Here is a 22,542-nt window from a genome sequence, read left to right as displayed (position 1 = left end):
CCCTGACTCAAATGTAACATTCTGTTTTCATCCCAAGGGTGGAAACTACGTGCTGCCTCTACTCTGGCAAGACCATCCACTGTCCCTGACATGTCCTAAATGGCCCCAGGTTCCGCAGGCGCCCCAGGTTCCGCAGGCGCCCCAGGTTCCGCAGGCGCCCTACTTTGACTTTTATTCTCATCATTTCCCTTCCCTGGCTGAACCTGCACCACAATCTAGATTCCCCTTATACCCATACCCACCTCAATCAACTGCCCCGCCTCCATATTTGCCCTTGCAGAACTGGCATCAGTTTCCAGAACTCCCACCCTTCTTGCCTTACCCAACTGAAAAATATCCAGTGGCTCCAACTTCAAGACCAAAGATGACCACTAGTCCCTACACCCCCACAGCATCTCCTGATGCACAGGAAAGCCAGGACTTTTTTAACTATGAACTTCCTTATCAATCTCCAGCAGTGCCTCCTACTGCAGAGCCAAAAGTCTCTTATCCCCAGATTCCTTTTGACCCATATTTCCCTTGGCAACACTGGCCTCAATTTCCAGTATTGCCTCCCATCTGTCATTACCCTCCTGGAAAATGTCCCAAGGTAGCCATGACTCCTCGGTCTCCTGCACAGTGGTACCCTATGGACTACCCGCCACTAATTCCAAATCAGGAAAGCTTTGAACAAATGTTTTATCCTCGACATGGCTAAAATAAACATTAAAACTGCAAACTAACGTGTTATGTCATGTGTATTGAGTGCTCTTCAATGACATAATTCATAAATTGGGGACCATGCGCATTGTTGTGTGAAGCATAAATTAAAGGGGTGACGTGTCGCTTTTAGAAACTTGACTAGTAGTGTGCGGTTATTTTTCTCTCTATGGCAAGCTGTTTTAACATGACTTCGGTTTCATCTGACTATCCGTAATTACACTCCAGATATCTTAAAAATGCATTTTGAGTAGACAAAACTACATTTTGACTATCCGAAATGGTAATTTAGATATCTTTATTTACATTCTGACTATGAAGAATAATTCAAGATATCTCAAATTGCGTCATTGAAAGCGTCACACATCCGTAATTGGAATTCAAGATATCTTGACCGTAATTACGACTGGTCCGAATTACAATTTAAGATATCTGAAATGAGACATTGCATGTAAGCTGTCCAAATAATTGCCTGGACATTCAATAGCTCTGGAGTAATGTGCAGTACCAAGCTTGGTACTGAACATTAATCCAGACTTTGTGAATTGAGGAAGCGAAATGTCTTCAACTGCGGAAAACAAGTCCAGTTGCTTCATTTATTTTTTTGGAATGGCCATGGATGACTGAGAATCTTCAACAGCAATTTCGGATTTACTTTCTGCCAACACAATGCAATGAAAAACGGGAAGCTGAAATATCTGTCAACTCATGTCCAAGCTGGAAATAAGGAATATTCCGCAGTTCAGTTAATAACCAGATGCAGTTTTTATACTGTGATAAAGCTATCTGCCTCTTTGGAATTATGGTAAAGCCAGCTAGCTCTTGATTTAGAAATGCTAGACGGCACAAGGCATTACAGCACCCTCCTTTAGTTCCTCTGAAAACAAAAGCGCACCCCCGGTTCATGTGTGATGACCTATGGCAAGCCATTTCGTACTTAAAGATATCGGTAACGTCATTTTGACTAGTCAGAATGTCAATTTAAGAAATCTTAAACAGAAAAGCTGAATAATGCAAGTTATCTCTAATTCATTTAGAGATATCTTAAAAGGAATTTTGACTAGTCAAAATTGCAATTCAGGATATCTTAAATTTTGTTTTTATTCAAAACTGCATTTCGCCAATCCAAAAATTAGTGATGGCGAGATGAAGCCTCATGAGGCATTGAACCACTCAGCCAACTGGTTCGAGAAAAGGTTCATTACTTGACGGTTCATGTGCACACAGCACCACCTACTGGCAAGTTGTATAATCACAGCCAGCTGTATCTTAACACGTGTGATGCATATCATTTTTGTCTATTATGGCTCTTGGGAATGACTTCACAGAAGGTGTAGGACGAAATCATTTGTCTACATAAATTTTGTAAACACATGTGTACAATAAAATATTGTTTGAATGTATTGTCTGTGTGTAATTATTCCCAAAATAGTAGTGACATGATATGGCATGTTGTGTAATAATGTTTTTCTGTGACTCTAGAAAAATGGCATGGGCTTAATCAGGCAGAGGACAGTGAAAGTGCTTATGGAACTAGGGAGGGGGGGTAGTGAATAGGCTAATGCTTGTGTAACTTGGATGATTTCATGCATTTTTATTAAGAAACAACAATTTCTCCACAGTTTTTGGTTTCAAATTATTTATCTTTTTTGATACTACTTCTCCAACCTTTGAAAAGACACGCTCACATGGCACAGATGATGCCGGGGTGCATAAATAAATAAGTGCAAGTATGTACAGATTGGGGTACTGTGACCAATGATTAGCCCAGTACTATACGGTCCCACAGTTTCCCCTCAGCAGCAACACTGAAGCACACAGAGGTTCCCGCTGCGTCTTTACGCACGATCCAGCTGCTGATGTCTCCTCTCTTTTCAGCTCAATGCAATTCTAGACAGTAACAGTTTATAACCTATATCACCTTTCACAGCAACAGGTTTCTCATCTCAGTCGACCAGACAAATCTCTATTGCTCTCCTCAGTGCGCTCTGGGCGGTGAGGTGGGAGGATTTTACCCGATGGTGCGCTGCGTGCGAGGGATAAACAGGGTGGAAATGCATAAATAAAAACTGTAAAGGGCTCCTATACAGTGATCATAGGAGCTGACCGGTCTGAGATCAGCCTCCTGATGTTACAAGTTCTTTAAAATGAAAGCGCGCACCCAAATTACAAGTAACGTAATTTTGCGCACCTGAAAAAAGCGCACGGCAGAAGCGCATCGAAGCGCTGAGGCACAGAAATACGGTGCATGTAGTTAAAAAATGCAGAATTAATAAAAACAACTTATAACCAGACGTAGCGTTTTAAACTGCATCTGGTGAGCAGAACTGTTTTATGATCCAGAGTGCAGCCATCACTGGTTCTGAATGAAGGCAATATCTGGCAGCAGCTCTCTTCCCCCGCCCCCTCCCCTCCTGTGTACGCGGTACAGGACCTTACCGGCACACTTTCAACCGCTGGTTAAGACTAAAATTATTCATAACTCTGATCGCTCTTCCTGCTGCTCTGTTAACATGAACTGCAGCAGGAATTACTGATGGCCACAAGCTGTGAAAGAAGCCGAAACATCTCAGCAGAAGGCGGAGTTTTGTCGTCCGCAGCCCAGAGGGGCTTTGTGATTTTTATGCGTGAAAAATGCCATGTTTGCGTGTGACCGTGTGAAGTCAGTGACGGTCAATGCGTGATAGTTGAGAGCACTGATCTCCTATCTATCTCTCTCCTAAACTCTCCAAACACCAAACTAACTGTCTCAAACTAAATAACCACTATCCAAACTCTGCTATCCAAACTATCAAAACTCTATCCACTCTCTCAACTGACCGCAACTCGCCTACAACAACCCACATTTTGAATGGAGCCTGTGGGGTTTCTAAAAGCTGTCGAAGCCGCGCCAACACATAGACATAATATAAGAGTAGACGCGTCATTGGGCGGGTTCTGCCTATGCTGCGATGCGTCAGAGCGTCCGCCATCTTAAATGTGGCAAATCTGCAGTTACTCAGTCACTTAAACAGTATCAGAGGGACTTTAATCTCTGAATATACTTTGTATTCGTAGTATTTCTTTTTTGTAATATTACAAGTTTATTTTCGTATCCCTTTAGCTACATTCTCCTGAATTTATTCTCCTAAAGAATAAAAATAATTAAAATAATCTAACCTGGCCCTATTACTCCAGGAGTGAAATAATTCTGCAAACTGTGATTATTCTGGAAATGTTCCCCCTTAATTCTAATAATATGATGTTTTTATCATAACATTATCACTTCTGTGTTTGTTAGTTTATTTTTACTTTAGGACTTTTTTTTCTCATATTATTAATTTTACCTCTTTAAAGGGGAAGTCCGGTCAACAAGGAAAAATCAGGGTATCATTAGCTATAACTAAAACTAATACGTTTGTGGTTATTTAATGAACTTATCTTTAATCAATAAGAAAATAAAAACATAAATTGTCGTCTGAATCACTGTGTATGGGGGCTGACATTACTGCCCATATTTGGGCAGTAAGGGGCGTTTGACATCACATCCTGGGGCGTGGAAAAGCGGAGGCGGCGACAGCATTTCTCTCCGCTTTTCATGCAAAGTCAATAGGAGCCGTTCTACATAGCTGCGATCATCAATAATTTTTTCGGATTTCCAGAGGACTTCACCGCTGACATTCCGAGCTATTGCTAAAGGAACAATGCCCACGTACATGGCCATCGGATGTTCCAACACAACTGGTAAAAGTGGAAAAAAACATTGCTTATTTCAACACAGTCACTTCAGCGATCTCTCCTCCGCTGTGTGTGTGTGTGTGTGTGTTTGTGTCTGTGTGTGCGCGCGCTCAGCTGCAGCGCCGTGCAAAGCTGTGCTCCGCCCAGCATGTGCTGGAATGCTTTTATATTTTAATACTTATACTATAATAATCAGCTAACTTAAGTCACTTCAGCGATCTCTCCTCCGCTGTGTGTGTGTGTGTGTGTGTGTGTGTGTGTGTGTGTGTGTTTGTGTGCGCGCTCCACGGCTCAAAGCCGTGCTGCGCGGAGCGCGCACATACACACACACACACACACACACACACACACACACACACACAGGCGTGTATAGATATATTCTGTAGGACCCGACTGAGTTTGCAATGGAAAAAGGTGCGCTGGATTCCGTCAAAAGTCCGGTTTCTGTCAAGAAACTCTTCTAAAAAAATCCATATCACTATCAGATGATGATAGCTCCACAGAACTCTCATCACTGTCACTAAGTACTTCATCACTCTCTGCTTCGTACAGAGCACCAGCCGTCGCCATCTTGGAAAATAGTGCGCGTGACAAACAGAGCGTTGAAACTTGCTCAACAGCGGGTCCGCCGAGTGACGTCAAAAAATGGGAGGTGACAGTACTATTCTTGACCAAGATGGATTCCTCCAAATAAACATGATTAAATGAGAATTATTATTAATTAAAAAAACTTATAATTTTTTGCACAGTATGTAGTAGTTTTATATTTAAAGTACTTTCAGCAGTTTGAATTCTGATTTTGACCGGACTTCTCCTTTAATACTCACCCAAAAAGTCAGTTCCTAAAGGTTCACATGTGACACGGTTTTATGAAAAAATGAAGACCACAATGTTTAGATTTAACAAATTGATCCTTATATTCATAACACACACACACACACACACACACACACACACACACACACTCACATATATATATATATATATATATATATATATATATATATATATATATATATATATATATATATATATATATATATATATGCGTGTGTGTGTGTATTTATTGCAGCTCAGGAATGAGGCATCTTCTCTGATCCACGTTCACAATAACAGAACTCAACTTTTTTCTGCCACATACAATATGGCGGTGACGTTGACGTGCGAACCTGCGCCCTATGACGCGTCTACTCTTATATTATGTCTATGCGCCAACATCTGAACCACTTCCCGAAGCAGTCACGTGGTACAGCCGGCCAGCGAGGCTTCGGACGTCATCGTTTTCGGCTCCTCCCCTAAATGAAGCAAGCCTCGATACACGCTTCACGGAAACGCCCCCTCCATTACTCGACACACGCCTCGAAGCCTCGGCACATAACGTAACATCACTACCAAAAATACATTTAAGATATCTTGAATTATGGTGGCATTTGAGATATATTTAATTAGAATTATGACTAGTCAACACTAAATTTAAGATATTGTGAATTGAACAGGCTTTAATATCAAGGTTTTGCCCAACCTGACGTGAATCTGTGGAAGGTTAAGGTGATGGCAAGGAGATCTTCCAGCCTTAAAGATTTGGAGCTAATGCATCATCAGAGAAAAATCATCAAAATGCCAGTGGAAACCCACCAAAAGCTGGACAGCATTTATCAGAAGGGCTTCATAGTCTAGTGTCAATAAATGTTCTATTGATTTTTGAGAATGGTATAAAAATGCAAGTCCAAACTGTGCATAAAACCCAACAGTCTATATGGTTTTAGATAGTACAAATATCAAAAAGAGAAATCAGAAATCACATCAGCTATTGGGTAAAAAAATTAAAAAATAAATCACCGGAAGCAACAGCAGTAATCCATTGGTTGGGTTTGAGGTCAGTTATCAGATCCCAACATGGAGGCACAGTGGATGCTAGTGGCCCTAACAAAAACACATCAACTACAGCTGAAGTTGACCACAGAGAAAATGAGGAAAACCCATGGGTATACTTAAGGGACCGCTTTAAGCATAAAAGATGCCACAGCTTTATAATGCAATGTAAACTCTTTGCCTGAAGAGATCGAGTTATCTCCACTTAAAATCTCAACATCTAACCTGCGCAAGCAAGTGGAGGTAAGTAAGAAATGTTTTAGAGTTTATTGAGAAACTATGCTCGTTGTTCCTGGACAGTGGTGCATGACATGCTAATGTTTTATTTTATTTATTTATTTATTTATTACTTTTTAACGTAGTCACCGGTGTCCTGATGGTTCACGATACCCACCAGTAATGTGCATACACTGCAATTAAACCTACACAAATGGAGCTTAAAGTCTAACACTTGGACTGAAAACAAATCCTGAAACAAGGTAAACTTTGAATATTCATGTATCAAAAGTGTTCAAATTAAGTTTAAATATGAAATATTGCGCATTTTTTACACCGATTATGGTATTCCGCGTTTGAGTACTGCCTCTGTTTACGATCGTCCATTTCCGACGTGTGACGTCAGTTCAAGAACACGGAGAATGCGGGCAGCAAACTTGCATAGAAACACACATTGTTTACATTGTACAACCGGTACGGCGAACAAGGATATATGGATGTTTTCCGGGATCTTCTTTCACACACCAAATCTGCTGATCCACGTCTACTTTGAGCAAGCACTTTAAAAAAAAATCGCCGAACTAAGTCCACAATAAAATGCCTTCTAGGTGCGTAGTTGGTGGCTGTAGTGCAGACCGCAGTGAAGTTGGTTTGACATTGGACATTCAAGCTCCGCGGAGTCAGCGGGATCTAGCTCACGGTTGATCCGGTTGAAGGACTCCGATTTCGGCCAGCGTCTCTCAGCTGCTCCCTTCTCCCATACGCGGTGGGACCGTCAACAAATCTGATTTGATTTTTGTTTGTCAAGAGTGCTGCGCTGACTCCGCGGAGCTTGAATGTCCAATGTCAAACCAACTTCACCGCGTTCTAGTGCAGGCCAGAAAGTAGCGCTACATACTTGGCCGAAGGATCAAAAGGTCCGAAAGAAATGGGATAAATTCGTAAAAGAAACGCGAAAGGACTGGATTGCCGGCAGTGACAAAAGTGTTTTATGCAATTCACACTTCACGAGTGAGGATTGTGAGGGGTACTTACAATGGAGCATGGGCTCTATGTCTTGGGCAGCGTTAGATATAGTGTCCTCAGGTTCACCTTGTTTCTAAGTATATTTATTCGGTATCGGAGTCGCCGATGCTTGAGGTGGAGTTTGTAGATGTATCAGACATTTTTTTTATGAATTTTTTGTATGTAGAGTAAGAGTTATTATTTAAATTTATTAAATCGGGAGCGAAAGTCGTAGTGTTAGCAGCCGGATGCACGGTACTAGTTCTGTTTGTGACGTCACATTCCGGAGCAGCCCAATTGAAGAATGTTCGGGCTCTTTCGCTTATACAGCAAGTTTTATCAGAATTACTTCCAAACGGCGCACATAATTCACATATAATATACATTTCTTTACTCTGGTGACTATTTGAATGCATCTGCGTTAAAATATATTCAGTCCAAGAGTTAGACTTTAAGCGAAAATTTAAACTGAAGAAACTCTATTCCCTACCTCCATCAATCAGAGACTCATCCGCCTCCGACGCAAGCCAATCAGCTTTGAACTGCTCCTCCTAGAAGCCAATCAGCATCCTGGGTTCATCTTAATCCTTGTCTCGGCCTTCTGCTCAGCGAGCAAGCGGTGGCTGCGCGTGTCTGGTTTGGACTCTGATGAGCGGATTCAATCTCGTCCCTACCAGAGTGTAATTCCTCCTGGACTCTTATGGAATTCCCAGTCACTCCTTAAAACGGTCCGGCAGAAGACCGCCATGTTGAGCCTGGTTCTGCCAGAGGTTTCTTCCCAAAGGGGAGTTTTTCCTCTCCACAGTCGCTTCATGCTTGCTCATCATGGACAGTTCAGGCAACCTGTGTTTATCAAGTTGGACATCTATCTCAAACAGATCATCATAAGGACTGAACAAACTTTATTTATCTCCACTCGACCACCAGTTTTAGGCTTGGGGGGAAACATCCCTATTCTCATACGCATATTGAAGTATAATTCAGTGTGAATTTTTCCTGCCGAGGTCTGAGCGACAAACTCTTAAAATATTGTATCAATAAAATTCTTCTAATTGCCTTTTCTTGCTGTGTGAGTTTTTCAGATTGAATTGTAGATGTGTTAATTTCAGCGTACCTCCGACTATGAGGATATATGTGTATTAACTGCATCCCTTGTATGATTACAAGAAATGTACAATTATCTATTTATTTATTTTCAGCAAGTGGAGTCATAAGATAATTTAAGCTTATGGTAATTCGTCCACTCTTGTATTGGATCAACTTATTAGCATTTAGCGCTCTCCCCCAAAGTGATCAACAATAAACCTGTTAAAAAAATCTAAATAGCATACCCCTTTGTAAGCTGTATAGTCCAAGGAACAAGCACCTATCAAATCATTGATACTCCTGCACAATAATTGGTATGCTGTTTCGATAAAGTACCCTAAACTGACTGACAGCTATAAATATCTGCTACCGGTATGCTATTCTGACAGGGTATGTATGCCACACTGACACAACACTGGACCTAATCTAAGGCTAAAATAACAACATAAGCGCTAACCAGGTGGCATCTTACTACTGCATGCAGGAGTCAATAATTAGACAGTATCTGGTTTATGTTCAAGACTATATACGACCGTGTAAACTTGCTAAATAACATATTAAATAATGTAAATAATATCAGTTTTATGTGGTTCTTGTGATCTTAATTCATACTGGCTAAAGCTGAAAACAAAGGATCAGACACTGAGTTCGGAGTCAGTTATTTAACACTATTCGATACGGGATGATGGACAAAGGATGAGATGAAGATAAGAACTGCCTGTTTGTGAAGATGAGGAAAACCACAGAGAAGCGTCACGGATGTGGTGAAGAATGCGGAACGGGTTGGTTTGACAGAGAAAGATGCTGAGACGGCTCCTTTGATTAAAAACAGTTTGAGACCAATATCTGCTTTGTGAAATGCACAAAACGACGTTCTTCTGCTCACAGAAAAACAAACAAGTAATTTGTAATTAAAGTACACATTTTAATCAGGTACTTTTCACTTGTTCGTAACATTTTACACTTGTGACTTCACATGTATCTAAGTGAAATGCTGTCAAACCAACAGCATTTTTGCTTGAGTATATTATTTTGCCACTCTTTCCACCTCTGCTTGTGTGAATAAGCAATTAAGAGGCTTCTGCAGCCCCTGATGGACGTCCTTCAATCATTTGAATCAGGTTTGCTGCAACAGAGACAGGGTTGGGACCATTGCTCTGGGCAATAAGGTCCTTCTTGACCACACTCAGGTGTGACCTATCAAGCTGATTAAAGCTGATTCGTGGCATCTGATTGGTCCCTGACGCCCTGGCGACCAAGTTGAAATAGCAGGCAACACTGTGCTTCTCCACAGTGGATGTGCAGGCAGAGAACAATGGGTAGAGCAGGGAAGGAGCATCCAGCTGCCTGCTTGGCTGCAGCCGTTTTGCTGATGTGTTCTTTAGCGCCTCCTGCGGACTGCCTCGGCCTGAGGAAGTCGCTCAGACAAGTGGCGACGAGAGAAGCTGGGGTCCGAGAAGGAAAGATTGTGTTTGGGGATGTTTTTAAGGTCTTAGCTGGAACCAGAAAACCCTCTTCAAATGCTTCAGTGGACGACGAGGCCGATTATCAGGCGGACTTCGCAGGTATGTTCTCGGTGTCTACAGCAGAAGTTCCAGTCTAACGTGACAGGTTCATTGTAGGAGGCTTGAATGAGTATGTGCTAGTGGGACACCTAGTGGCCAACAACATGAAGTGCATCTGCCATTTTTTATTCTTTAGTTGGTGTTAGTAACATTCTAGGTGAGTATATCCTACCTCAAATGGCTACACTTTTTTTAATGAAATTCTGAGACTAGCTATATCTTAAAATTTTATTAAGTCTAGCAAGGTAAGGAATGCATGGCTGCATAATTCACACGGCAAAACAAGTGAGTGGTCATGGAGGACAAACAAAGCCTCTGCACAGTAGCTGAAAGTGCTTGTCAAGGCCTCAGGTTTCAATCAACTGTAGCTTCTGTGGTAAAGCTGCTCAAGTGAAATGAGGATTTCTGCCTTCCCTTTGCAGGCTGGTCCAAGCACACGGACATGGATGAACCTTCCCAGGAGAAATGGAACAGCTTGGCTACCTCTCTGCATTGTTTTGGCGACCACATGAAGTTCAGATCGCTTGGCCCAGAGGCTTCACACCTTTCAGTGATGCAAGGTAAAATGCTAACATCACTAAGTAAATTTTTAACCAAGGAATGTGTACTGATTCTGTAATCCCCCCACAGCAAAAGAGCACCCGGTGCCTCTGTCCATGCTCCCTCCAAGATGTGGCTACAGAATTCATGTGAACACCATGCTGTTGATCATGATTGTCCCATACCATGGCTGCCACATGCTTCAGCAGGTATCTGAAGTTTATTAGCTGTCACAATGAGTTGAATTTTTCCTCTGACTTAGTTTCTTACCAGAGCTATAAGGCAATGCTATGAATGTAGTTTTGCGAAATGCAAATAAGAATAAGTCGCCCTGACTCAAATGTAACATTCTGTTTTCATCCCAAGGGTGGAAACTACGTGCTGCCTCTACTGTGGCAAGACCATCCACTGTCCCTGACATGTCCTAAATGGCCCCAGGTTCCGCAGGCGCCCCAGGTTCCGCAGGCGCCCCAGGTTCCGCAGGCGCCCCAGGTTCCGCAGGCGCCCCAGGTTCCGCAGGCGCCCCAGGTTCCGCAGGCGCCCCAGGTTCCGCAGGCGCCCCAGGTTCCGCAGGCGCCCCAGGTTCCGCAGGCGCCCTACTTTGACTTTTATTCTCATCTTTTCCCTTCCCTGGCTGAACCTGCACCACAATCTAGATTCCCCTTATACCCATACCCACCTCAATCAACTGCCCCGCCTCCATATTTGCCCTTGCAGAACTGGCATCAGTTTCCAGAACTCCCACCCTTCTTGCCTTACCCAACTGAAAAATATCCAGTGGCTCCAACTTCAGGACCAAAGACAACCACTAGTCCCTACACCACTACAGCATCTCCTGATACACAGGAAAGCCAAGACTTTTTTAACTACTATTCTTACGAACTTCCTTATCAATCTCCAGCAGCGTCTCCTACTGCGGAGCCAAAAGTCCCTTATCCCCAGATTCCTTTTGACCCATATTTCCCTTGGCAACAGTGGCCTCAATTTCCAGTATTTCCTCCCACCTGTCATTACCCTCCTGGAAAATGTCCCAAGGTAGCCATGACTCCTCGGTCTCCTGCACAGTGGCACCCTATGGACTACCCGCCACTAATTCCAAATCAGGAAAGCTTTGAACAAATGTTTTATCCTCGACATGGCTAAAATAAACATTTAAACTGCAAACTAATTTGTTCTGCTTTGTTGACGTGCTCTTCAATGACATCATTCATGGGTGTGACTATAATTTGTGGACCATGCGCAATGTTGTGTGACGCAAAAATAGAGAGGTGACATGTCACTCGTGGAAACTCAACTTGACGTAGTAGAGAACAACTCTCTGACTGTTCCCTGCCCATATGACATCGCCATCACGGTTTGTAGCACTTATGAATTTTCATATTGCTTGAAATCGCTGCAGACCCATGCATGGGCTTAAGCAGGTTTCAAGAAACCAGAAAACTAACAAACTGCTGGTACCGGAATGTTTGAGATCTTTGAAGCTCTCGTCATTGATTTCAGGGTCCATCTTTAGCTTAAGTAAAGATCATAAGCTTGGCACTCTTTTACTCTTTATATTTGATTTTACTAAACTGCTAGTATTTCTCTCTGGGTTGCCCCAGATTCGTGTTTTATCTGACTTAAATCATTTAGGTTACTTGACATCGCCATTTATAGAAAATAAATCCTGTTTTCAATATGGACCAGGTGCTAGATGGCACTTAGACTTTTGGTCTCCCCACAAAAAGTGTAGCAATGCAGTCCTTGATCAGGGTAGAGATGGTGGCTGTGTTAAAATGAAGTCATGCATTGGTTTTACCTGGGTACAGCAGGAACCCACACTGAACTTTGCCTGCTGCCCTCTGGACAAGGACTCAAACACCTTTCGGTCCAGAGACTCGTACTCCTATGCTTTGAGCATCAGGGCGATGGGCTGAATGGAGGCTTTACCCCCGCTCCTCCAACTCCACCAGCGTGTTTTGACCCCAGCATCGTTTAGGGCCAGCCTGCAGCATGGACACAAACACATTCACATGGATGACCAGTCAAGCACCTGACTGTGAAAAGAAAAATATAGCTTTATGGGAACCATGCACGAAGCAACATCTTCCCTGTTTTAATATCAGCTGAAAACAAAAGGAGCAGTAAGTGAATATTTACCATATGCTGCCCTGCCATCACACTGGAAGATGGCTCTAAGAGGCCGACGGGGAGCGCTGATGTAGTCATAAACAAGGCAGACTCTGCCTTTGTCTAGAGAACACAACGATGACGGCCAACAGGCCTGAAGGATAGCTGTAACCCTTCTGATAAGGACAGTGTGTCATGTACTGAACACAGTCGGACCTTTAACGTCTAACGGCTTCGTTTATTTTTGAAAAGTCAACTCATCAATGATTACATTGTTTTCATACATGATCACAATTCTTTCAAAAGTACTTTCCATGTGTCTGGATACAAGACCTGAGCAGAGCCATCTGGGAAAGTGTCCAGGAACTTTTTGCCACCGGAACAAAACTTCTGCAGAAGTCCTTTCCCCTGATTGAGAAGAAAATGTTATTAAATCCACATGTATTCGTCTGTTATGATTATTAGTAACCCAAATACATAACTGAGTCGGTTTATTCAAAATCAAAGGACTTGCTTGTGAGGATAAGTAGATAAACACACTTTTATGCAGTTATACGCCTATGAACCAAGTGAAGATTAGACATTAGACAAACTTAATTCTCATTTTGTATGCGCAGAGTGTATACAAAACGAAATTTCGTTGCAAACAGCTTACAACACTGTAATGAGATTGCAAGATAGTCTAAGAAACTGCGTTTTGGTTGTTTCTTCAGCTTTTGGCTCAAATATTTTACAACCTGACCTAAAAAGCTAAAAACTCCACTTTCTACCAAATTGTTTTGGGTCCTACACTTTGTTTAGATGACAAACGGCTCTAAACAGGTCAGTGTATTTCACAGTATATCATACAGTATTTTGTTTCGGCGGGGCTTTTTTAAACCCTGAATGACCACGAGGGGGCGATATTTACAGTCAATACCATCAGGTAATGTCCAATGGAGTGAGCGAATGCTTTCAAAACTTTGGGCTGTGCTGTGTTTACAAAAGGAGTGAACTCAGTAATTTAAGGTCACCTGGTAGTGGCCCAAACCAAAGTGAGCTGGACTGTGATCACATTGAGGTTGGGACGCTTGGTCGTCTTGTTTCACTGTCAAAGCCTCTTTAGTGTCCTCTCCCAGGTGCACCTTCCAGCAGTCCTTCCAAGGAGGGCAGGAGAGTCTGAAGTGAAGGGCGTTTGCTGCAAGGGAAGCTAAACATGGAAGTGTAACACTGTCAGCATGTTAGATTTTCTACCCACGGGCCAAATGAAAGAAACAAAACTGTGCAAGCGTGTCACAAACCTAAAGTGCCAGAGTGCATTTAGCCGACTGGGTACTTACTGGTCTCTGCTGCATGTCGATTGGTGTGATTGGTGGCGGTTCTCAGACCTGATTGTGTTCTGTAAAAGTGTGCTTTTTGCATTACTCTTGGCATTACACTACATTGATCATTAGTGTCCTTAGGAATGCAATCATTTCAGAATGCAGTGTTTTACCCCAGTTCGCTTTTAAAGCCGACGGTGAACCGATTGCGATCTTCCATCTCCTTGCACGGACAGAACCTCTCTCTGCTTTCTGTTGCTGGCTAGTCATTCTCCGACATCAGATTACAAATCCTCCCCTCACATCCAGCCTCAAACAGGAATCTCTTTTTCTCCAGCTTCCGGCACAGATGCTGGTGCTGGGCACAGCAGAACCATGGCGCTATCTAGGATGTGCATCAATTCATATCTAAGATCATTTCTAGTATCCAGATGTGTATTTAGGGGAACGTGATTTACAAATAAGGCTATGAGCGTTCTCTACTGTATCATCTCAGAACTGCAGTCCATTGCAGGAGAGCAATGGATGGTCTCCAGGACTGTTTTGAGTGCTCTGACTGGGACGTTTAAAGATGCAGCAACCTATGACGACAAAATCAACGTTGACGAGTACGCCATGACTGTGTCAGCCTACATCAACAAATGCATTGAGGACGTCAGCACCACCAAGACCATCATCACCCGAGCGAACCAATGACCCTGGATTACTGTCGAGGTCCGTCAAGCGCTAAAAGCACGGAACTCAGCCTTCAAGTCTGGTGACAAGCAGGCTCTGAGGACAGCAAGAGCCAACATGAACCGTGCCATCAAGTTAGCAAAGCGGAACCACACTGAGAAAATACAGGAGCTTCTCCATGACGCCAGCGACACCAGGAGTATGTGGAAAGGCATACGGGCGATCACAGAATACAACACACCCTCCCCCCCGGTGGGTGAATTTGATGCTGACTTCCTCAATTGACTAAATAACTTCTTCAGAAGGTTTGAGGAACAAAACAGCACTCCAGCAGTGAAAGCTGTCCCCCATCAGGAAGAGGATGTCCTCCGGCTTGACACTGACGACGTGTGGAAGACTTTGAGAAGAGTCAACCCACGGAAGGCCCCAGGTCCCGACAACATACCTGGGCGGGTGCTCAAAGAGTGTGCAGGTCAGCTGGCTGGTGTCCTCACAGAAATTTTTAACACCTCGCTGGACCAAGCCACAGTGCCAGCATGCTTCAAGTTAGCCTCCATCATTCCGGTGCCGAAGAAACCTCAAGTCACCTGCTGCAACGACTACCGGCCTGTTGCACTGACTCCCATCATGATGAAGTGCTTTGAAAGGCTGGTGAAAGAACACATAATCTCTAGTCTCCCCCCGACACTCGACCCGTTCCAGTTTGCCTACTGAAATAACCGCTCCACTGAGGGCGCCATCTCCTCTGCTCTTTACCTGAGCCTGGAGGAGAAGAACAGGCACGTGCTGATGCTGTTCCTGGACTTCAGTTCAGCGTTTACCGCCATCAAACTAGAACATCTGGGCTTCAGCACACCCCTTCGCAACTGGCTGCTGGACTTCCTCACCAACAGACCTCAGTCAGTCCAGGTTGGTCAGAACACCTCTGATGTCATCACCCTCAGCACGGGCTCCCCTCAGGGCTGCGTCCTGAGCCCCCTGCTGTTCACCCTGATGACAGACAACTGCGTCCCCAGGTTCACCACCAATCACATCATTAAGTTTGCTGCAAACACAACCGTGGTGGGCCTGATCAGAGACGACAACGACCAAGACTACAGAGAGAAGGTGGAGCAGCTGGTGGGCTGGTGCAGAGACAACAGCCTGATCCTGAACGTAGAGAAGACGAAGGAGCTCATCGTCGACTTCAGGAAGAACCAGCCTCACCACGCTCCACTGCTCATCAACAGCTCAGCTGTGGAGGTGGTCAGCAGCACCAAGTTCCTGGGGGTGCACATCACGGACAACCTCACCTGGTCTGTGAACACCATGTCACTGGTGAAGAAGGCGCAGAAAAGACTGTACTTCCTACGGAGGATGAGGAGAGCCCGCCTGCCCCCGCCCATCCTCAAGACCTTCTACAGAAGCACAATAGAGAGCATTCTGACCAGCTGTCTCACTGTGTGGGGTGGAGGCTGCAGTGCCACCGACTGGAAGAACGTGAGGAAAGTGGTGAGGACAGCAGAAGGGATCATCCGGGCTCCTCTCCCCTCCAGTAAGGACATCTCATCACAGCGCTGTGTGTCCTGAGCCCGTAACATCATCAGTGACCCCTCACACCCCCACCATGGACTGTTCTCCCTGCTGCCTTCTGGGAAGAGGTTCCGCAGCATCCGCTGTAGTTCCTCCAGGTTCTGCAAAAGCTTTTTCCCTGTTGCCATCAGACTGTTGAACTGCTAGTGACTCTGGGCTGTTGAGGCTGAAAAACGGACTCTGTACCACATTCACATAACTGCACATCCACACATTTGCACATATGCTTCATGCTGCTGAACTGATGAAGCCACAAAATGGACTCTGAAATGCTGAAGCCACAAATAGACTATTGCTTACAGTGTTACATTGTTCTTCATCTCAATTGTTTACATAAATCGCTGCTGCATCTGGATACGTGAATAGCACACTGTCTATTTCCCATGCATTGTTTACATTGTTACATTGTTTTTCATCTCAATTGTTTACATAAATCGCTGCTGCATCTTTATCCTGAAAAATAGTGCAATCTACCGTGATTTTTAGAGTGATTTCTTGAGTGATTCTTTTCAAGCTATATGCAAACAAAATTTCATTCTGTACACAGTTTGTGCATAGTGGTGTCTGTCTCTCCCTGCTCCAGCGTAAGATAAACATGGCGTTTTATGACCCCCAGGAGGGGGAGTAGGCCAGAAGAGTTTCTTTGTTCGAATATATCACCCCTTTCTCCCTAACTTAGAAGTGGGCAGACACTGTAGCAAAAAGCGAATGTCTTGTTAAAACTTATTTCAGACAGACTTCGCGACCGCGCGGTGAAATCATCTTGATGGGTAATGTAAACTCTGTCTCCATATTTATTTTCTATGAATTAAATATGCATATTAAACTGTTCTACCTCTTGATTAATGTTTTCTCACTTGCGGCCAAATCTGCAACCGGGGTAAGATGGGTTTCAATAGACATGTAGCAGCAGGCCGGTAAACCCAATCTTTAACACTATCTATCTATCTATCTATCTATCTATCTATCTATCTATCTATCTATCTATCTATCTATCTATCTATCTATCTATCTATCTATCTATCTATCTATCTATCTATCTATCTATCTATCTATCTATCTATCTATCTATCTATCTATCTTGCTCATCTGACACAGGCATTGGACTGTATTCCAGTGATGCAAAGGAGTCTGCTGTAAAACATTCATTTTTTTTTTGTTAACAAAAAATGTGCTTAAAAATGGCCCTTCTGCATCACTTTGTTCAATTTCCAGAGATGTTCCGGTGAACGCACGTCAAGCCGACTCTCGGGACAAACCGGGCTTCCTCATTTTCTTTTCGGCCAACGCATCAGTGCAGGGTTCCTGATCTCAGAGCGCTGCACTGTTACTTGATGGATCAATCAGATTTTTATTTGAATTGTTAAAAATAACACAGAGTGCTTTTGCAGAGGTTGAAAGGAACAATCATGGGATCAAATGCCACACTATAAAATGGTAAAACTAAGCAAATTAAATGAAATAGACAAGTGGAATGTAAAGTCATATATGTGTAGCTGAGGAGTGTATATATTTAAGGAAAACCACTTCGTACATCCCTCCTAAGTACTGCATGCCATGAAAACTGAAATCAAATTTTAGCTCTTTAATATGTTTTTTCTTCAAAATGTAAGATATAAAGATGAATCATGATAGGTTTAAGTAATCTTTTAAATGTACCTACAGACTTCTTGAGACCATAACAGGCTTTAATATCAAGGTTTTTCCCAACCTGACGTGAATCTGTGGAAGGTTAAGGTGACGGCAAGGAGCTCTTCCAGCCTTAAAGATTTGGAGCTCATGCATCATCAGAGAAAAATCATCAAAATGCCACTGGAAACCCACCAAAAGCTGGACAGCAATTATCAGAAGGGCTTCATAGTCTAATGCCAATAAACGTTCTTTTATTGATTTTTGAGAATGGTATAAAAATACAAGCCCAAACTGCGGATAAAACTCAATACTCTATATGGTTTTAGATACAAATATCAAAAAGAGAAACAAGGTCGACTCACCAGAGCGTTGGTTGGATGTGTCGCAAGCTTCACTCTGCCTAGTGTTGTTAGAGAAATGGCTGCCAGGTGTAACAATACCTCTCTTATTGGCTCCTGGCTGACTGCTTTGTGCACTAATTTACACTTTTTTTTGGTTTAACTTTACGTCTGAGTAGACCTGTCCTGTTGGCCAGCGGTTCTCAACCCTGGTCCTCATGTCGGCCTGTCCTGCATGTTTTAGGTTCCTCCTTGCTGCCACACACCTGACTTATACGCAGGGGTGGAACGTAACTAGTTACATTTACTCGCGTCACTGTAATTAAGTACAATTTGTGTGTTATGTGTACTTTTTAGGTAGTTTACAAAAGCTGGTCCTATCTTGTACTTGTAGTATGATGTCATTTACAGTATGTATTATACTCAGTTACATTTGAAATCACATCACCTACTGAGTAAAAAAAAAATCACCAGAAGCAACAGCAGTAATCCATTGGTTGGGCTTGAGGTCAGTTATCAGATCCCAACATGGAGGCACAGTGGATGCTAGTGGCCCTAACAAAAACACATCAACTACAGCTGAGGTTGACCACAGAGAAAATGAGGAAAACCCATGACTATACTTAAGGGACCGGTTTAAGCATACAAGATGCCACAGCTTTATAATGCAACGTAACTTCTTTGCCTGAAAAGATCAAGTTATCTGGATTCAAAATCTCAACATCTAACCTACGCAATCAAGTGGAGGTAAGTAAGAAATGTTTTAGCGTTTATTGAGAAACTATGCTTGTTGTTCCTGGACAGTGGTGCATGGCATGCTAATGTTTTTATTTTATTTTATTTTATTTTATTTACGTTTTAACGTAGTCACCGGTGTCCTGATGGTTCACGATATCCATCAGTAATGCGCATATGCTGCAATTAAACCTACATAATTGTAGATGTGTTAATTTCAGCGTACCTCCGACTATGAGGATATATATATGTTTATTAACTGCATCCCTTCTATGAATGCAAGAAATGTACAATTATCTATTTATTTATTTTCAGCAAGTGGAGTCATAAAATAATTTAATCTTATGGTAATTCGTCCACTCTTGTGGTGGATCAAGTTATTAGCATTTAGCACTTTCTCCCAAAGTGATCAACAATAAACCTGTTAAAAAAATCTAAATAGCATACCCCTTTGTAAGCTGTATAGTCCAAGGAACAAGCACCTATCAAATCATTGATACTCCTGCACAATAATTGATATGCTGTTTCGATAAAGTACCATAAACTGACTGACAGCTATAAAAATCTGCTACCGGTATGCTATTCTGACAGGGTATGTATGCCACACTGACACAACACCGGACCTAATCTAAGGCTAAAATAACAACATAAGCGCTAATCAGGTGGCATCTTACTACAGCATGCAGGAGTCAATAATTAGACAGTATCTGGTTTATGTTCAAGACTATATACAAGCACGTAAACTTGCTAAATAACATTAAATAATGTAAATAATATCAGTTTTATGTGGTTCTTGTGATTATAATTCATATTGGCTAAAGCTGAAAATAGAGGATCAGACACTGAGGTCGGAGTCAGTTATTTAACACAATTCGATACGGGATGGTGGACAAAGGATGGAATGAAGATCAGAGGAACAAGAAGGATGCGGAACGGTTTGGTGTGACAGAAAAGGATGCTGGTTTGCTCCTTTGATTAAAAACAGTTTGAGACAAATATCTGCTTTGTGAAATGCACGAGAACAATGTTCTTCTGCTCACAGAAATGCAAACGAGTAATTTGTAATTAAAGTACACATTTTAATGAGGTACTTTTCACTTGTTCGTAACATTTTACACTTGTAACTTCACGTGTATCTAAGTGAAATGCTGTCAAAGTAACTGCATTTTTGCTTAAGTATATTATTTTGCCACTCTTTCCACCTCTGCTTGTGTGAATGAGCGATTAAGAGGCTTCTGCAGACCCTGATGGACGTCCTTCAATCATTTGAATCAGGTTTGCTGCAACAGAGACAGGGTTGGGACCATTGCTCTGGGCAATAAGGTCCTTCTTGACCACACTCAGGTGTGAGCTATCACGCTGATTGAAGCTGATTCGCGGCATCTGATTGGTCCCTGACGCACTGGCAACCAGGTTGAAATAGCAGGCGACACAGTGCTGCTCTACAGTGGTTGTGCAGGCAGAGAACAATGGGTAGAGCAGGGAAGGAGCATCCAGCTGCCTGCTTGGCTGCAGCCGTTTTGCTGATGTGTTCTTTAGCGCCTCCTGCGGACTGCCTCGGCCTGAGGAAGTCGCTCAGACAAGTGGCGACGAGCGAAGCTGGGGTCCGAGAAGGAAAGATTGTGTTTGGGGATGTTTTTAAGGTCTTAGCTGGAACCAGAAAAACCTCTTCAAATGCTTCAGTGGACGACGAGGCCGATTATCAGGCGGACTTCGCAGGTATGTTCTCGGTGTCTACAGCAGAAGTTCCACTAATGTGACAGGTTCATTGTAGGAGGCTTGAATGAGTATGTGCTAGTGGGACATCTAGTGGCAAACACCATGAAGTGCATCTGCCAATGTTTATCCTTTAGTTGGGGTTAGTAACATTGTAGGTGAGTATCGTACCTCAAATGGCTACACTTTTTTTTTTTTTTTTTTTTTTTTTTTTTTTTTTTTTTTTTTAAATGAAATGCTGAGACTAGCTGTATCTTACAATTTTAAGTCTAGCAAGGTAAGGCATGCATGGCTGCATAATTCACACGGCAAAACAAGTGAATGGTCATGGAGGGCAAAGTAGCTGGAAGTGCTTGTCAAGGCCTCAGGTTTAAATCAACTGTCACCATCTGTGGTAAAGCTGCTCAAGTGAAATGAGGATTTCTGTTTTCTCTTTGCAGGCTGGTCCAAGCACACGGACATGGATGAAGCCTCCAAGGAGAAGTGGAACAGCTTGGCTACCTCTCTGCATTGTTTTGGCGACCACATGAAGTTCAGATCGCTTGGCCCAGAGGCTTCACACCTTTCAGTGATGCAAGGTAAAATGCTAACATCACTAAGTAATTTTTTTTAACCAAGGAATGTGTACTGATTCTGTAATCACCCCACAGCAAAAGAGCACCCGGTGCCTCTGTCCATGCTTCCTCCAAGATGTGGCTACAGAATTCATGTGAACACCATGCTGTTGATCATGATTGTCCCATACCATGGCTGCCACATGCTTCAGCAGGTATCAAAAATGTATTAGCTGTCACAATGAGTTAAATTTTTCCTCTGACTTTGTTTCTTACCAGAGCTATAAGGCAATGCTATAAATTTAGTTTTGCTAAATGCAAATAAGTTGCTCTGACTCAAATGTAACATTCTTTTTTTCATCCCAAGGGTGGAAACTATATGCTGCCTCTACTGTGGCAAGACCATCCACTGTCCCTGACATGTCCTAAATGGCCCCAGGTTCCGCAGGCGCCCCAGGTTCCGCAGGCGCCCCAGGTTCCGCAGGCGCCCCAGGTTCCGCAGGCGCCCCAGGTTCCGCAGGCGCCCCAGGTTCCGCAGGCGCCCCAGGTTCCGCAGGCGCCCCAGGTTCCGCAGGCGCCCCAGGTTCCGCAGGCGCCCCAGGTTCCGCAGGCGCCCTACTTTGACTTTTATTCTCATCTTTTCCCTTCCCTGACTGAAGCTGCACCACAATATAAACTCCCCTTATACCCATACCCACCTCAAACAACTGCCCCACCTCCAACTAAAGCACCAATTCCCCTTCCTCCGTATTTTCCCTTGCAGAACTGGCAGCAGTTTCCAGAACTCCCACCCTTCTTGCCTTACCCAACTGAAAAATATCCAGTGGCTCCAACTTCAAGACCAAAGATGACCCCTATTCCCTACACCACTACAGCTTCTCCTGCTACACAGGAAAGCCAAGACTTTTTTAACTACTATTCTTACGAACTTCCTTATCAATCTCCAGCAGCGTCTCCTACTTCAGAGCCTAAAGTCCCTTATCCCCAGATTCCTTTTGACCCATATTTCCCTTGGCAACAGTGGCCTCAATTTCCAGTATTTCCTCCCACCTGTCACTACCCTCCTGGAAAATGTCCCAAGGTAGCCATGACTCCTCGGTCTCCTGCACAGTGGTACCCTATGGACTACCCGCCACTAATTCCAAATCAGGAAAGCTTTGAACAAATGTTTTATCCTCGACATGGCTAAAATAAACATTTGAACTGCAAA

The 22,542-nt window shown here is 43.3% G+C and overlaps 2 protein-coding genes across 9 annotated transcripts in view; one reads left to right on the top strand and one right to left on the bottom strand.

Annotated features, from left to right (window-relative positions):
* Nucleotides 1–12,521, bottom strand: part of LOC110369546 (glutamate-rich protein 6) — a 19,582-nt gene extending 7,061 nt beyond the window's left edge. The window contains exon 1 of the mRNA XM_036137775.1: nt 12,499–12,521. The gene's annotated coding sequence lies outside the window, so the exon portion shown is untranslated. The remainder of the gene's footprint in view (nt 1–12,498) is intronic.
* Nucleotides 1–22,542, top strand: part of LOC105935902 (protein PELPK1) — a 23,672-nt gene extending 1,130 nt beyond the window's left edge. Inside the window, exons 1-6 of one of the 8 annotated variants that reach the window (XM_036138148.1) lie at nt 9,880–10,160; nt 10,583–10,720; nt 10,791–10,909; nt 11,067–11,138; nt 11,247–11,282; nt 21,772–22,542. In XM_036138148.1, coding sequence (XP_035994041.1) covers nt 9,893–10,160; nt 10,583–10,720; nt 10,791–10,909; nt 11,067–11,138; nt 11,247–11,282; nt 21,772–22,521 — 1,383 coding nt within the window. In that variant the 5' untranslated portion in view covers nt 9,880–9,892 and the 3' untranslated portion in view covers nt 22,522–22,542. Of the gene's footprint in view, nt 1–37; nt 146–9,879; nt 10,161–10,582; nt 10,721–10,790; nt 10,910–11,066; nt 11,865–20,497; nt 20,782–21,218; nt 21,357–21,428; nt 21,548–21,699 lie in introns of those variants that run through there. The other 7 variants (XM_036138147.1, XM_036138146.1, XM_036138152.1 and 4 more) reach the window with 7 other exon arrangements.

This window comes from Fundulus heteroclitus, chromosome 6, assembly GCF_011125445.2.
Source record: "Fundulus heteroclitus isolate FHET01 chromosome 6, MU-UCD_Fhet_4.1, whole genome shotgun sequence".
Lineage (NCBI taxonomy): Eukaryota > Metazoa > Chordata > Actinopteri > Cyprinodontiformes > Fundulidae > Fundulus > Fundulus heteroclitus.
The sequence above is the reverse complement of the archived record's forward strand: the minus strand, read 5'-3'. Positions and strand labels throughout refer to the sequence as shown.